Raw genomic sequence first — 17,507 nt, 5'->3', positions numbered from 1 at the left:
GTGTTTGTCTTTTGTTTTTTCCCCCCCACAAGATACCAACTTTAGTTGGGTAGAAAGACAGACTAGCCCGTAACCTCCTGGGAAAGTTTTGAGCCTCAATTGTTCTGWRGGAGAAATGGGAGTATTTCATGTTGAGGAGAGTAAATGAGCAACGGTTCTGGTATTTGCTGCATGCTAAAATTAAATGCTGACTTCCGGGTGAAAAAACCCCGTTACGTTAACGCTGCGTCATWAAAGGGGTTTTATTTGGATATTTAGTTTATTTAAAACAGTAAAGTACGTTATCTACAATTTTCAGYTAAATATGTTTAGCCTAAATCCCCTGGAGAATTTGATGCTAAAGGTATAGTAMAAAATAAAGAGCTCAATGCATCCATTRGTGTCTTTTAAATCTAAATAAACGAGGTGTTGTGAATGAAGGTGTCACGTGACAAAGTGAAAGGCGTGGACCAGGTGCSGTCRGACATGGTTTACCGCGCTTTGRATGAGCCATAGGTCAGAGTTGAAGCTTATCAAGCTTTCCATACATCTCGGATGTCGCAACTCATGCTGGGTTTGACGTCATACACGAGGTAACAGCGTTCTGGTTAAGGAGGTGGAWTTTAAACTCGGCGACGTCCATTAACGTAGTTTACATGTTAATGTGTTGCATTAACAAGTTACAGACTTGTTACAAACTTCATTACTTCAACATTTAAGATGCACTTTGACCTCAAGAGATGATTTGTTTTGCAGATAGCAGAAAAAAATCACAAGCCAAAGTTAGACATACCTGTCTGTACATTTGGTCCATTAGTGTCCTCCATCTATATCATTCTGTCCATCCAGCCATTTGTTTAGCCTTGTGGTTGTCACCAAATCAGTCATCCTTCAATCATCTGTCTGTTCTTCATCATTTCATCCATCAATTATTCTTTTCACCTATGTCTGAGTGTCATTATTGTCTGAAGTTCAGATCCTGCTGTTACATGTTTAGAGGTTGAATTTCTCTCCTGTTTGATCCATTTCCTCAGTATGGTGGCCCCATGCCAGGGATGCCACAGCAAGGGATGCCAGGGGGCCCCATGGGAGGTCCCATGCCCGGGCAGATGGGTGGACACATGGGAGGTCCGATGGGCGGACACATGGGAGGCCCAGGACACCAGCCAGGATAYGGCTCATACGGAGCAGGAGGAGGCTACCCAGGTGGATACGGCGCCCCGACCCCAGCTGCCAACGATCCGATGTGGGGTTAYTTCACCGCTATCGCCGGACAGGTGAGCATCGGTGGGCTGCAAGTCYAAACAGAGAGAAGTTCTTGAAAACACAGATATGGGTTCTGTTTTCTGGGGAAGTCTTTACGCTTCCCCAGAAAATGGGGAAGTTAGTTATGAAAAAGCAGATGAACAATAATTGTTTTTTTTTATTATTATTATTATTAACTTTGTATTTGAATCCCCTGAATATGATCAGGGGATCATATTCATATTCAAAAACTGATGGATTTTTTTCCAAATCCATCCGTTTGGAAAAAACTGGTRGATTAAAAAGAAAACGAGTGTCTTTTATTCACAGTAATCAGACAGGAAATGGGCAGAGAGAAGAGAATGAAGACCTGCAGTCTGGGGTCAAACGGCTGAATCTACGACTAACAGCTTCAACCACACCTCTAAACCTTAGAGACATCTTTAGTTTTTTTTACACCTGTAGTGGTCTCACTCTCTGTGCAGGATGGAGAGGTGGACGCAGAAGAGCTCCAGAGGTGTTTGACTCAGGCTGGATTCACTGGCAGCTACAACCGTAAGTTTATTTATGCTTCTGTATGATGGCTGAAACCAGATAGTTACAAACACTCATTTTCTCACGGTCTGGCATTAGATACGAATAAACATTTCCTGTTTTAGATCACTGGGGATTGCAACATATGTTTCTGTTTGTTCARTGCCAGAATCATAAGAGCCATAGCTTGGCTAAGRTTACTGTACCTTTATAAAGAAATGACAGAAGCCCAGGAGCCTCATTTATGAAAGAGTGCRCAGKTTTCATACTAAAACTTGGTATAYGAACAAATTTAGAAAAGTGCAGTGCTATAAAAATATTTGAATATATAAAKCCGTGTGCAYGTACATACCTGCGCACCTTTTCTTTATACCTAATAATATAAATAATAAGAATACAGCTGCTGGTCCGCCCTGTCGTCCACCCATAAATACATATGTAAATTAGTATAAATACCCAGAAGTCTGCCACCACGTCAAGCAATAACCATGGAAACTTTACTTGCTTGTAGCTGTAGAAGTATTTATTATAATAATAATTAGAGGTGTGCYGATCGATCGGTCACCGATCATAATCGGCCGATTTCCGTGAAAAAGTGTATGATCGGTGATCGCTGATCTCGGTCTCTTGTTGCCGATCACACAAACCGATCACCTGCATCTCATTTCGCAGCCTGCCTGTGCAGCTGGTCTCTTTCCTTCACACAGCGCAAACGCGCAGCAACAAATCCTAAGTGATGTGGAACTATAATGCACTGAGTCAATGGGGACGTTTGCGTGTTGCGGCGGAAAATGACCTCGGGGTGAAACACGTCAAAATGCATCAACACAACGAAGCTAATACGACATAAAAACAATGCCATACTTGACGGAGTTTGGCTACATCGAGGCTCACTGCAGTAAAAAAGACATGGAGGATCAGATAGCAGGTAAAGCAGCGCACAGCTACAAACACTCACCTGGATTAGCATGATGGTCAGAAAGCTAAACAAATAACCCGCAAAATAATGTAAGTCTTTGAGCTGTGATGTAACATGAGACAGATAATCTCTAAAAAAATAAYCRATCTCCTCCCTGCTCTGCATAATTACTCCGCTCAGTCAGAAACAGCCAMTCAGAACTAGCAGTAATCAGCTAGCCGCCATGCTATCAGGAAGTTTTCATTCAGTAACTCTGGATTGTTTATTGTAATGGATACTGTTTTTGCCTTTGAATGTTAAGTTTTATGCTTGAATTTTTTTGGCAATGTTGAGAGGTTTTATTTTGACTCTTTGCATTATTTAGCCTCTTCAGAGCCTTCATATGTCATCAGTCTGTTTAAGGTAAGTATTATGGTAGGAGGACAAATTGCAAAAAGCCTTTTTTGTTTTGGTTTCCTTCTTGAAAAAAGTTATTAATATTTTWRRMMARKTTTTKKYYWAAAWWARGKKRAWTWAWKGKTYCYTTTTYCMMMWWAWKKWAMCSGKWRKKRWWAWAAAWKRWWAAAAAAAAAWAAAATTATTATGTGATCGGTATCGGCAGGAAAAAACCTGATCGACACATCTCTAATAATAATATATTTTATTGAAAAGGTGCTTTCAGGCTATAAAACATTACAATTACCAAGAGATAAAGGAGGAATGTCACTCCCATGTTTGGAAAATTGTTTCAGACTTTAGCACAACTGCAGCATGTGGTTCACTGGTGTGAAGAGGGATGAAGAAAAATGGAAAGAACTAGAATTAAACTTCAGATGAGTTGTGTGCTTTTATTCTACAAGAGTCCCTCTCGGCATCTGGTTCAGAGAGTTTCATAACCCTCTTCTAAAGAGGAAAACACGGTTATTAAGATGARTTGAGCACGATAAGGATTTTGTGCCAGCACAGCCTGACTAAAGATTCAAAGTATTGACTCTTACTCTGTGACTTCTTCTGGAACTGACCTGGATGATTTCCAACAACTGCAGGAAATTATAGAAAACTATTGCGAGAAGCTGGTGGAAGGTTACTGAACATGTTTCACAAGTTGAAAAGGCAGTGCTACCCACTACTGAGGAAATGTGTGTAAAGTTTTGGAATTTAAAAAAGTTACAGATGACATCATCTCTTTCCTAATAATCTGGCATTTGGTCATCTTAACCTAAAACAGAAAATATGTTGAATATCAGTTAAACATTGTGTTTCCTTTAAGTCAGGTTTTCTCAGTTCCTCCTGRTTTGGCTAAAAATCCAGGTTGATCGTTTCCCAAATGGGACGTTCCTGATCTTCCTCTTTTAAAGAATCTGAGTCTCCTGCTCACAGGCTGCTTCAAGTTTAAATATTAGATGAGATTAGTTTGCTGTGGTGGCAGCACCATGGGTTGAGACAGATTCCTGTTAGTTATTGRCCAAATTTTAGTGGAATAAAAATTMGATTTTAAAGTAGTTTCTTGATGTTCAGAGACACAAAAAAATCACTATTATTGAAAATTAAACTGTAAATTTGCTGCATTTGTAACGAATACCTTTTTGTGTTTTATCTGTGCAGCATTTAGCCTGGATACCTGCAGGATCATGATTGCGATGCTTGACGTATCCTTTGTGTGACGGGTTCACCCCCCACCCACCTCCACCTGGACACGTGACCCGTTTATGAAAACTTAACCAGACCGTCTCCAGCGGGACTTCACAGGCAAGATGGGCTTCAACGAGTTCAAGGAGCTGTTCGCGGCTCTGAACGGCTGGAAGCAGAACTTCATGATGTTCGACCAGGACCGCAGTGGAACCGTAGAACCTCACGAGATGTCCCAGGCCATCAACGCCATGGGTGAGAGCGGGAAGCGTTCACGATGACGGATAGCCAGACAGCACCTGAAGGACGACTCTTAATTAAACTCATTTAGATCCAAATGAGCTCTGAGCTCATCTTCCATTTATCACTGCAGAGGAAACCGTCACTACTCATTATTTTTTTTTCTTCCTGTGTTTCAATAGATGCACTTGGTTTAAAATGAGTCAAGGTTCATTTTACCAGAACTCTGTGTGGTTTATCCCTCCACCCCCAATTTGTTCTGCATCAGGTTACCGCATCAGTCCTCAGGGCCTGAATGCAATCATAAAGCGCTACAACAAAGGAGGCAGAATCTACTTTGACGACTAYGTGGCCTGCTGCGTTAAACTGCGAGCTCTAACAGGTTAGAACCTGATTGGTTCAGGTTTTCTCACAGAGCCTTTAATAGCACCTCTGCTTTGAAACMCTGTTAACTGATTCATGTAGTCACCGCTTCCTTTTTCTGTTACAGACAACTTCAGACGGAGAGACACCATGCAGCAGGGGTCAGTCAGTTTCCAGTACGATGACGTAAGTGCTGTCACTTCTTCTTCTTCAGTATGTAGTTTGTCAGTAAAGAAGCTTTGCACAAGCATCTGTCACCTTATGGCCACATATTTCAACACGTTTGGGGAGTTTTGTGGGAGAATGACACACAAAGTGGAAGGAAAGTGACTCATAGTTAGAGTTCTTCTCTGTAGCTCAGCTGCAGCTCAGTAATGTTGGATTCTGATCAATCTAACTTTAAATGCTAATAAGGGAAACTGGCTGCAAGGTTTTATTCAGGAGTATTGGATTTTGATAATCTGGCAATCTGCATTATTTTTCTTGTACTCCTACAGTTATGTATTGTTTTTTTTATCAGTACCATAAAATTCTAAATATATTTGTTAAAGGAGCAGCATTATATAAAATGGACTTTTCAGAGGTTTTCATTATTTTATGAAAGACAAGAATTTGAGGAATCTTTTAATTTCCTGTGGCAACCATTCAGCTCTGTGAAACTTGTTTGGACCTACTGCCCCCCTTCAAGGCACAGCTCCTTCTCTGAGCAGCACTTCCCTGTGACTCCTTCAGACTAGCTGGCAGAAATTGGCAAATATCTGGTGGATCTGCATCTGTTGAGCCACTTTTCAGTGCAATGTTGGTAAAAACGCTGCTAAAGGGTTGATAGAGGAAAACTGTTGCGATGACTTCCTGAATGTCTTCAACAGGAGTTTTTAAAGAGACAGAGGCCCAATTTGTTAAATTACAAAGTCGCATTTCTTTTACGTCATATTTGAGTTATAAAATTGCACTGTGCCTAGAATACTGGCCCTTTAAAGCTTTTGTAAGAGCTGCAAAAACAAGTAAATATTTGAGTCGTTTTTGCATGTGGTGTAATCTAGACTTTGATGGTTGTTGTCCTGGGCAGCCAGTACTTGTATCTGTAGAGTATAAAGGTTTTCCCATAATTCCATGCACAGACCTGCTATGTTATCTGATGGTGCAACATTTGGACTTTGTGCTGTGATTAAAGACAACAGAGCAGCTTTATCTGTCAGCTTGTTGCTGAATGTGCTTTACCCGTTCTCTCTCCCTCTGTGTCTTCTGCCTACAGTTCATTCTGTGCACAATGGCCATCTAAGCCCCGCCTCCTGCCCCACAACCAGAGGTCAGAGCGTCCAGGGCAGTCAGGTCAGCACCTTGAGCCGGCCAGTATATCACACGGCAGGAAACAACTCCATGTTTGTAACGTTTGCGCTGGATATTTGTAATGCAAACGCAGACAGCATTATTGACATTAGAGGGGAGTTTTGGACAATTCACTGTACACCTGCTAATCTAATTTACTTTTACTTTGGAATACGTATAATGAACTAATGCATAAGGAATGTACTTACACCTGTTGTGCCATTATAATCAGAATATATGCTGAAGTATATCTTTTTATAGTTAGTTTCCAGTGCATGTTGTGAAATGTGATTGTAGAAGAAATTATCCTAAAGTGGTGATTTAATTTAAAATGACCATTTTCAGCTATGTTTATCATAAAAGATCACATTAGATATTTGCTATTCATGTTTACCCTGTGATTATTGGTAGTGCCTGAAATCTCACACTCAAAGCCAAACACTCCCTCTTCTGTAACAAATTCATATTTTTGTTAAAATAAACACATTACAATCATTAATTTTTCTATATTCATTTATACAATTGTGCATTATTTCCCAGTCTATTTACACAATATACTTCATTTCTTTAAATATAGTTAAGAACAGAAACATTCAGAGTAGCTGTTAAGTGTCGCATTGTATAAAATACAGTGGCAAACGTTTAAAAAAATGCATAAAAACAATTGTGAACAGCACTAGATTTAAAAAGTGACATTTAGATCCAGTACAGCAAGGTTGCTTCTCTGTGCAAAAGTTTGCAAATCCCATCAAAAGTTCAGCAGACGAGCCGGCAACTCAGCTCTGTGTCTCAAGACAGATGATCAAAGGAAAGAGGCGGCGCTCTGGTGGAAATACTTGGACAATTTCTCTTTAGGTCTGTTTGATGTCCTTAGTTTGTCTGTTTATAATTTTAGATATTCTGCTGGTATGATTTGAGGGATCGGTAAAAACTAGCCTAATTCTGCATGCAGAATAAGTGGATGGAGAAACAAAGACTCTACAGTGCTGGGAAAAGGTTGGTCTCCTCGCAGCTTTCTGTTTTTGCATGTTTACTTTCAGATCAAACTAATTTTAATGGAAAATATAACCTGAGTTAATACAAAAGGCAGTTTTCATTTGTTACATGAATTAAAAGGCCAAACCAGCATGGCCATTTGAGGAAAATTATGGTTTTAAACTTTGACAAATGAAATTTGAGGACTYCAGTTTGTATCTACTCTGGCTATATGTCTGAAAATAAAATTAGTTTGATACAAAATGAAACATGATGTAAAACATCTTCTTCACACCGTTGTATAGGATAAACATCTTTCTGCCTTGCTACATTAAGAGGTGATGTATTGCATCCATTCCCACAACAGGCTCAGAAACCGTGAAACACAAACCACCAATGAAATGGGTACAGTTTCGAAAAATAGGTCTTGGATGTTGTGCTGACTGTTTGTTTATATAGAGACCCAGAATGTTTATTGGGGTTGATGCTGGAATCGGATCCACTTCAGCATGCAGATYAAGTTAAAATGATGGTAGAGTATCTGACAGCTAACCCTATTTGTATATGAAGGCTAGAGCAAGCGAATAAAGCTATGGCCAAAATTTATTTTATCTCTAGTTTTTCTGATTATACTTTCTTTCAGGAAGTTGTCGTTTCTTAGAAAACAACGGAAGACCTAAAGCATGCACCGTCCAGCTCTCAATGACAGAAAAGAAAGTTGATTTAAGGGTATTCGAGTGCCTTGGTCTCTCGCTATCACCGTCGCATCCTTTTCCCTTTAAGTGTTACTATGACACTTAAAGGAACAGGGCATCTGTCGAACACAATGTACTAAAAACCAATTTAACTGAAGCTCTCACTAAATTGGATGATGTCGATTTTAACTCATTTGTCCTACATGACATGTSAATGACAAAGCAAGTGAATGTATCAGAAACGAGCTCCKTATTGTTAAAAGTAGGTTTTTCTCTGTTCAGATGGTTGTAAGGTTCAGGTCCACCAGTGTTGCCTGCACTGGCCCGTCATTATTGCTCTCAAAAGGCGAGGTCTTGTTCTTCTGGTTGTGGTGGACTGTAGGCACGCTAAATATACACACAGATCTTATGGGGCAAAAACRGTTCCAACTTTAAAGCGGTGGCGTAAAATCTACAATACAGGGCAGCGTCACATAATGCATGCCATATTTTCTCTGAACTTTGAGGTTAGCTGGTAAATTCTAGAAAGTGTAAGCGCTAACGTAACCTCTAAGCTCTGGTAAAGTAGGGCCTGTATTATTTTGCGGTAATGCCTCAGTGAGTTTCAAGTAGCTTTGTTCCCTATGTAGAGGGTATAGATGTAGAAAACTAGCTACAGTATTCTGAGCATGCCGATCACACCTGAACGCCTCGGGAGTTGCAGCCTGTGTGAGGAACATGCGACAGAACGGAAAACGTGAGAACGTAGATCATGCATATCTAGAAGTAGCACATTAGGTGCTTTGTGTTGCTGGCAGTGGTCTATTTGAACTATGTACAGGATAGCTGATGATGACTTTACATATGTTTAATAATATAGAGTATAAATACCTCAGTATAAATGGATTTTGTACATCTAGATCAGAGCTGGGGAGGGCTGGGCTTCAGAGATGTTCTCAAAAGGAATGGAAGAAAATCTACAGTTTTTAATCCTTTGCATAATTCAGTCTCTTTCTTAGACCCTGAGTCAAGCTTAAGAGAAGACCTTTAGTCTCGAAGGGTTGTGGGCGGGGCTACTGTCCTGGAAGGCCGGGGTCAGACACGGGCCTGTGGAGTCCCAACGTTCCTGAGCTGCCGGGGACGTCAGGGAGGGAAGCCTGCCGCCCCGACGGGAACCGCGCCGGTGTGGCTGGACCGCTGCTGCCACTAGTCATGTCTCTCTGCTCTGGGTAGGGGGCGCTGTCCAGCAGCCCTGCTGGAAGAGTCTGTGTGTGGACAACTGGAGAGGGGTCTTTGGGTTTCATAGCAGAGCTCTCTGAGTCGGGGCCCTGAGGAACAACGAAAAGGTTACAGTGTTGGTAGCACACTGATTATTTATTTATTTTTAAAACAAAAGCACCACTTCTACAGATTTAAACTGAGTGAATACTGAAAAGCTGTGGTAGAAAAATAAAGGCAACACAAAAGTTTTGAGACAAGGTGTTGGACTGTAGCAGTGTGTTAACACACACTGTCCCATTCCGGTTTACCTGTGGCAGAGGCGGAGCTGGGTCCAGGGTGAGGTCCGTCTGGATGGCCGGTGCCGGCTGGACCCTGATGGGCGGGCTGTGGTACTCGGGGCTGGAGGTGACGGTGCTGTAGGCGGGGGGGCCAGCAGCRGTCTGCCTTTGGAGGAGCTGCAGGATGGCCTGGATGTCTGCAGTCATCTGGGACTCCAGTCTGATCACACATACGATACACACACACACACACACAAATGGTTTTCTGTGAGGAAATTCATCAGTCTGGGTTTCATCAGTCAACTTAATGAGAGAGCAAACCTGGATGAGAAAACAAATGAACACATCYKTCSTCCTAAATCAAGCCTTCTGCAGCTATTTAATTCCTAAACCAAGCCAAACATTAGCAGAGATGATTGCATTAAACTACTTAGCTCTTGCTGTGATCTCATCACTACAGATTATTTATTTACTTTTCGCTGTGCCTGAGCTGCTCTGAGTTTGCGGCTGCAGCAATCAGGATCGTTTCCTCAACATACACTGGGGAGAAATTAAAGGAATGAAAATGAGCGAGCATCAATCAGATCTGCTGAAAACCATCGGTTATACAAGTCGGCTGTCAACACCCACTTAAAACACTAGAGGGAGACACTGAACTTCCAATCTGATACGTTACCCTCTATAATAGAAGTATATTACCCTTCGTCTTGTCCCTGCTACAAACTTTGTATTTTATGACACAAAGTACATGCAAAGAGAAMAGACTGTGATGTCAATCTGAATGCCATCTCATTAGTTTGCCAGGTGACTCTTCAGAGGGACTAAGTCCTGCAAGAGCCACTGATCAGCATCAATATTGTGAATAATGACAGATGATGAAGAATCATTATGGCAAATGAAAATGGACAACTTAAAGAACACGGTGTACCCAAAGTTGACGTGTTAAAAGCAGACAGAAAATATTATCAAGGACTAAAGTGACTTTGGAAACTGATGTCTGAAAACCCTCCAGCTGCAGCTCATGTGGGTCTGAACACAAAAAACTGCTTGAATTGAAATCCTCCAGATGATCAGGTGAGTATTTATCATCACCAGGCATGGACAAAAAAACCCAAACTATTTGTTTTCTAACTTATGACTATGTTCAAGACATGGTCTGTTTGCTCAAACAGTAACAAATAATGGGTTAGTTAAAGCAAACTAACATTACAATGCTTTTAACCTGAATATAATTAACAATAAAATTTCATCTTAATGTTCACCTTTTCAGTCATACCATGTAAACAATTTGGTTTATATTCAGAGCAGCTGCACTTATATTGGCATTAAACTGCAGACTGATAAACTAAGTACATTTTCTTTGTCAATAACTATGTGCTACTTAGTTATTGACAATTTTGATCAAAGAAATTGATCAAAATTTCTGGTTTTACTGTGAATACTTTTTTAAAGCACTGTAAAGTTTATGCAACATTGCATCAATGGCTGAATAGTAGAAAAAAGCAGCTCAGGAAGTCGTTTTCCGGCACTGTGCGAGTTCGCCGTGACGTCTGCACCTCGTAGCAGCGTTCTATAAATAGCCTCTGCCTGGCTGCTTCACCCTCATCTGGATCAGAGCAGCAGCCAGGAGCCCCGCCAGCCGCTCACTGTTCCCCCTGCATTAGCCTCCACTGTCTGGTCTCAAATGTATGTGCGAGTTCTCAGCCAATTAGAGTTTATATTATGGGCCCTGCTCTGTGAGCTGTAGAGGAAGGTGATGAAAAATAAAAAGGCCTATTACAAGAAATGGAGTCAAACGCAGCAGTGGGCTGCCGGGTAAAGATCCTGACGTCTGAACCTGCTCCCACCTGTTCAGGTGCTGCTGCAGCAGGTCCAGCCGTTGCTCCACCTCCCCGTAGGTGAGGTCCGTGTCGCTGTCGTCCTCCCCGGCTGTGTCTCGATTTTGAGCCGACTCCTCAGCCGCTGCCGCGCCGGGATGAGGCGGCACCCAGTCCTCTGCCTGGAGCTCTGGGAGGAGATGGGAGGTTAGTGGAAACCCTGTGCCTGGTGGGGGACGTCAGACGTATTGAACTTTTGACATTTTGGCATAGAAAAGGGATTAATTGAACTATTAGGTGAGTTTTGAAAATCAAAATGGACGCCTCATGTTTTAGGTTTTTATTTCTGAAAAATACAAAAAAGCTCCTATTTCACAATCCCCTGCTGAAGGGAGCAACATGATGCTGCCACTGCCATGCTTCAGGAAGGGGATGGACAAAAAAGTGTTGATCTATCTCATAGAAGGTCAAGAAGAGCAGCACTGTAATGTGACAAACTGCGTAAAAGTTGAAAAGGTATAAATACTTTCCATAAATTTTTCTCTGAATCTCTCTGCCGCACCAAAGAACGCCCTCAGCCAGTTGGGCTCTCAGCAGGAGATTTCTTCTGCCTCCTTTCAGAAATGAATGGCTGGAGATTAAATTGACATTCCCTCCCTGGGCTGTAATCAATATCACTGCTCTCTACCTTGGCAGTAATCCTCTTACAGCTGTAACAGCTGAATTATGGGATATTACTATCAAATCAACGCGCTGACACMGTTTCCTCATCTCGCATGCCAGCGGCGTAACGGCATGTGAGCTGCAGGTTTCTGTGGGCCGACAAGGCGGTGACGCTGTTCCGTTTGGAGAAAATGAAGCAGCAGACACAACGTAGTCGCCGTGGGAACGTGGAGAAGTTCTGCCCAGATCTCCCGTTACAAATCAAACTTTACACGTGTTATTTTGTTCCTTCTGTCCTGTGCATTAGTGAGTTACTGTTCACTTTAACACTGATCATCATCTAGAATCATCACATAAGTAAAGTGTGACACTAATTTTTACTTCTTTCTAATAAATTGTACAAAGGTAAAGAATTTTTGATTTTATACAAGTTTAATTTGAATGAATATTTACCACATCAGTGCTGGGACTAGATTAAACATTTTTATCAAGTTCATTGCAGGTCAGTAATGAATTTATTTGAAAAGTATACATGTACAAAACAAGCAACATTTTTAATTCACAAACACTGTTTGGTGCTAAATCAAAAATAAATGGACATAGTTATCCGTTTAATTTTTTATACATTATAGTGTTTCAGGAACAGAGGATGCTACCATTAGCATTGTTGACGTCTGCTGCTACATCATATTTAGCATAGAGATGCTATTTTAGAAATTAACAGCTTTCCTCATAGGCTAACTGCTTTTAGCACAATTTAGTCTTTACCAGCGTCCAATCAGATAGTTTTTAAGCAAAGACAACACTGATTGTCTTTGCTTAAAAACTAGTCACTCTTCACTATTAAATGAACCTGAATGAAGGACAGAATCACCTTTATATTCCTGGTTCTGTGTGTTTCCTTCAGYCTGGGCCTCAGGAGCCCCGCTCAGCCCGAGACCCAGGGTGTGGTCCCTAACAACCGGGTAACCAAGCACACCAGAACACAAGGGCCTCTGCTCCTCTTCCTCTTCCCTGCCTTCCTCCTCTTCCTCATCCTCGTCCTCGTCTTCCTCCCCCTCCTCGGCGGACTCTCTCCTGTCCTCGGCCGGCGAAGAGGCGTGGACGCCGCGGCCCTTCTTGGCGTCGCAGTGTGGGGCTGCCGGCTCCTTGTGTGAGCCTGTAGGGAGAAACGGTAATCAGGGAACAGGAAGTTCTACGCTCAGACTTCCTCTGGGATGACAACAGGTGGAGACTGGCTTTGCTTTGGGGGTTAAACTGAGGACAAACATCAACTAAATGTCCTCAGAACTCAGGCAATTATACATCACACTTTGTTTTTATATTAAGAGGACAAGAAATGATTTGTTTTTGAGATTTTATGCAAAAGTTTAAAGTAGGGTCAAGTTAATATCTAAGACTTCAAAAAAGAAAAACTATAGATGCTCCCAATCCAATATAACTGAGCCTGAACAATTTGGCAAAGAAGAATGGTTCTAGATTTAGAAAGTGGTAATTAGTAACTTTCATAATCATAACCAATGTGAATGTTTTCCCCGTGTGTGCTGGTTATAAAACGATCAGTTTGCTCAGTCTGTGCTCTCTGTGGTGGTAAACTCACAGATGCTTGTAGCCATGACGACCAGTTAAATTGTTCTGAAGCCGACCCGAATGCCGAGTGCTGCTGTGTGGACTCATCTTTGTGTACAGGCAGTCAAATTACAGCCACTCCCGTCTTGGGGGTGAGAGAGCAGAGACCCGGGGTTGAGAAGTCGAACGTCTTACAAATTCCTCCGACTCTAATCTTCTGACTGCTGAGAGTCGGCAGAATCGACTGAAGTGATGCCATCAGCAACACCAACACAATAGTGTCACTCAGGATCTACTACTCTTAAAAACTGCTGCTTTGTTTTCAACCAACGGAGACGGAGCTTCGTCAGTCTTCGCAGACGGCCATTTTGAAATGCAGTCAGACTTTATTAAACCTCTTAAAAATGGAGAAATAAGAAATGTGTGGCAGCCATATTGGATTTCTAGGCAAAATGTCGACATTTTGACAGAACAAAACTCAGAAAAATTATTAACAACGGTAATATTTCATTTTAAGTCAAAATTGATACTGCTCTGACTGAAGCTAAATTTGGTTAGGAAAAAAAAAACTACATGCAAAAATACACATCTACACTACACATCTCAGCTATGACACATTCATAGCCTGCGCAGATTTGACTTTCCCCTGGAATAACTTACAAAAGTGAAGATTTACAGTGTAAGGGATAACAGGAGGTGGAAAACCAGCTGCTTGTTTTAGCTGAGGACAGTCTGGAGTGAGAAAAACTCCACATGATGCCGGTGTTCAGCCAGCCTAGCTCATGTTGCAGCTCTGACCTGCTAACGGGGGAGGTGAGCGTTGTGCTGCAGTGTGCTGCGTTGTGCTGCAGGCCTCTGTGTGTTGAACCATTTTTAGGCCCACAGAGGAGCGTCTTTTTTTGACTCGGCTCCACCTGTTCTGGGTGCACAGGTGCAGGGAAATGTCCTTGTTACAACAGATGTCCTGATGATCAACACATGCTTGTGGCCACATAAAACACCGACTGATGTCTAAACACTCGTGGGYTCTCAAGCCTATAGAGTAATTCTTCCTAAAGTAAAGTTTGTCAAAGCGAGCCTAGCTTGTTGATAACAGCTGTGCAATAGAAGGTCAGAAACTTTATCCTGTGAACTTTGAATATGAGACTCTGACCTACTATCTGGGTTCCATGTTGATATTTTGGATGAGTTGAGTCAGCAGAGAAGTTTAGACGTCCAGTTAGAGAGCAAGAGACCAGAAGAGCGAAAGAACAAGAAAATAAACTTTAAATCCCAGAGTGTTGAACTGTTAGGRRGTTTACCACATTGAGTCGTATTATGAGCGCCAACTTCAATGTGGTTTAATGGAATTCTGATAATAATATGCTAACTTGTTTTTTTCTTGTAATCTTTGCAGTTATTTTCAGATTTGTAGAATTATTCAGGTTTACCTGTGGAGGATTTCCTCTTGTATGAAACCCGTCTGCGGCTCTTCCCGTCCGCCATGTCAGGGTCACTGGGGTAGGTCGTCTGCACAGCAGGGAACATGTGGTCAGGTTCAAACCTTCTGCCCAGCAAAAACACTCAACTTTTAAAACTTTATTACAATATTTCATGGAAAAACCACGTCGTCAGTGTGCTATGTTGGGAATTCATGCACAAAGTTCTGCTTTGTCTGTTAGGATACATTATTCTGGACAATAGATTGTTAAAGTTATTGTGAGAATTGATGACATTGTTGTTTTGAGACAATTTTCAAGTAATTTGGTAAAAAAAATAAAATAATTTAACATAGAAACAGGAAGACATTTAAACACAAAACAACAAATAAAATGAATCTTTTCTTTAAAAAAAAGAAGCATTTTTGAACTAATCATTTTTCATTAACACTCTTGATGAGCCATATGTCAGCACAAGTTAAAGTGCAAATAAAACATTAAAAGTTAAATCTTGTATATCTGTGTTATGGTCATAGAGGTGCTGATTTCTGGTTGGAAATTATAATTCATGCTGAAAAAGGGAAATTTTTCCTCTATGGACAAAAGCAAGTTCATCTCTGAGGATCTGCAGGAAGCATCTTGCTGTCGATGAACAACCTTTAACACCTGAATGTTTAATGAGTTTAATGACACTAGAAATTTTTAAAAAGTGCTTGGACAGAATGTTGGAGAACAACTGCAGAGTACAAGTCCTCCTAGTGTTACTTTCCATTTAAAACTTTATATTAATTCTGTCTTTTCACAAGTTWAAAAAATAATCAGATTAATTCATTCATATTGAAACACCTTAATGAGTCATCATTTCTAAATCTAAACTAAAATCAGATACAACCACAGCTGCAYATTAACCCAACAACCTCAACACTAAGATAAAGTCAATTTTAAGGCTATTAGCTTTTTTTTTATTGGCATAAAAGCACACCACACTGTTCAGAATATCAGTTTTGAAACTAATCCCAATGAAATACATTAAAGTTTGTGGTTGTGCCTTGAGAAAATGTTTAAAGGCTTAACTTGTCAGAGTGTCTTTATCCTGCAGAACGTGGACAGGTTGTGACCTTTTGGGTTTAAAGTGAGTAACAGGAACTGTGTCCGGTGTCGTTAGGTCACCGTGTCTGTCCTGTTTTTACCGTAATCTCGCCGTGTTTCTCATGTGTCTGATCTCCTCGGCCCTCTTTAAATAAATAACAGAAGACAACTACAACCTGCGTGCCAGCTCTCTAGTTAAAGGATAAAACGACACAGTAATGCAGACTAACATGCTCCCTCTTTCTCCGTCTTCCAGTAAAGCAGCAGTGAAAAGAAAAAAGTCCAACTCAGCGAAAACGTTTCCGAAGAGAATGACTGAATTAAGTAAAGAGGAGATAAGCAGAATTAATCAAGAAAAGCTTTCATTCCAGTCAATGGTCTTTTAAAGTAAAGCRGAATCAGTGGTTTTTACTTCAAAGGCCTCAAATCCCTTTGAATCTCTTTGATCAGACCATCTTCAGGTCGCTGGTTTCACCTTCATGCTGGCTACCTTTGCGTTTTCATCCCGAAGATCAAAGGTCAGCTCCAGGTTGGTGAAGAAGTGGTCGGCGAACTCCGGGTACATGTCGAGCACCTCCAGGATCTCCTCCCTCTGGATGGTGTGCAGGTCGCAGTAGCTGAGYGCGCGGACGTCSGCGCACGACTTCCCCGGCTTGGCGAACAGGTGGATCATCTCGCCGAAGATGTCGTTTTTACCTGGAGAGGGCGCAGGAGGACAAACATAAAAGATAAAGAAACACGAGTCAGGACACACTTATCACTCCTGGCTGTTGGTCACATGAGGAGGAGGGATGTGGCTCAAGATTTCCACAGAAACAGCCGTATCTGAAACCAATGGTAGAGGTGCAGAAACCTCACTTTGTAAGTTAGAAAATACGTTTCCGATGAGTCTCGTTTGTCAGATTAAAATATCTTTTTAAAATAACCTTTAAGCAGGTATTACWCAGGCTTTTAATTGAAACCACATTTGTTTTTTGTATATTTTTTTTATTGTAGTATTCTAATTTTAAATGTTTTYATTAGCTGTTAGCAGCTAAGATCAAGRAAGTTGTTCAGTCGTCACTCTGTCTAAATTCAATTTAATTCAGAAATACTTTATTGATCCCACAAGAAAATATTAAACATTGTTGTAACTCGTTTAATTAAAAAGTTACAAATTAGGTTTTTAAATCCAGTGKTTATTAAAGTAGATCTATTCAATGCTAGTCAATAATGAGAACTTTGTGACATTTTAATATAAATATTGATGGTAATCAGACTTTATTCAMGTTCTTGATCTGTGTTTGTCATATTGCTAACATGGTGAAAGTAWCTCGAGAATATAAGTAGTTTCAGTATCTGAAAACCTTTTTTCTATGCTTGCTCTTTGGTAGTGGAAACCGAATTAGAAAACCAGTTTGGGCACTGGAGGCATTTCATTACAGCTTCAAACTGGGACTACRTTGTGAGGAGAGAGAACTCGTAAAGTGGAATACACCTGCTGGTTTTATGGGATGAGAGGAAAGGAGAGCAAATGAAAAATGCTCTAATTATATCTGGAAGATGTCGATAGCAATTTGTGCTTCGGCTGCAGCTGTGGTCATGCT

At 41.0% G+C, this 17,507-nt stretch overlaps 2 protein-coding genes across 6 annotated transcripts in view; one reads left to right on the top strand and one right to left on the bottom strand.

The window, feature by feature from the left end:
* Window positions 1-989: 989 nt before the first annotated feature.
* Window positions 990-6,712, top strand: LOC103474249 (sorcin-like). Its single transcript, XM_008425089.2, has 7 exons — window positions 990-1,256; window positions 1,710-1,779; window positions 4,262-4,305; window positions 4,393-4,540; window positions 4,794-4,907; window positions 5,016-5,074; window positions 6,144-6,712. The coding sequence occupies exons 1-7, from the start codon at window positions 1,026-1,028 to the stop codon at window positions 6,168-6,170; spliced, it is 693 nt and encodes a 230-aa protein (XP_008423311.1). The 5' UTR covers window positions 990-1,025; the 3' UTR covers window positions 6,171-6,712.
* LOC103474219 (potassium voltage-gated channel subfamily H member 7-like) overlaps window positions 6,713-17,507 on the bottom strand; it is a 62,127-nt gene continuing 51,332 nt past the window's right edge. For all 5 annotated transcript variants that reach the window (XM_008425045.2, XM_017301714.1, XM_008425051.2 and 2 more), the window contains 6 exons: window positions 16,412-16,617; window positions 14,845-14,923; window positions 12,720-13,004; window positions 11,213-11,372; window positions 9,396-9,585; window positions 6,713-9,194 (listed from right to left, as the gene is read on the bottom strand). In XM_008425045.2, the coding sequence (XP_008423267.1) occupies window positions 8,940-9,194; window positions 9,396-9,585; window positions 11,213-11,372; window positions 12,720-13,004; window positions 14,845-14,923; window positions 16,412-16,617 (1,175 nt within the window). In that variant the 3' untranslated portion in view covers window positions 6,713-8,939. The remainder of the gene's footprint in view (window positions 9,195-9,395; window positions 9,586-11,212; window positions 11,373-12,719; window positions 13,005-14,844; window positions 14,924-16,411; window positions 16,618-17,507) is intronic.

This window comes from Poecilia reticulata, linkage group LG2 (genome assembly GCF_000633615.1).
Source record: "Poecilia reticulata strain Guanapo linkage group LG2, Guppy_female_1.0+MT, whole genome shotgun sequence".
Lineage (NCBI taxonomy): Eukaryota > Metazoa > Chordata > Actinopteri > Cyprinodontiformes > Poeciliidae > Poecilia > Poecilia reticulata.
Note: the sequence above shows the minus strand (reverse complement) of the source record. Positions and strands in the feature narration are given on the sequence as shown.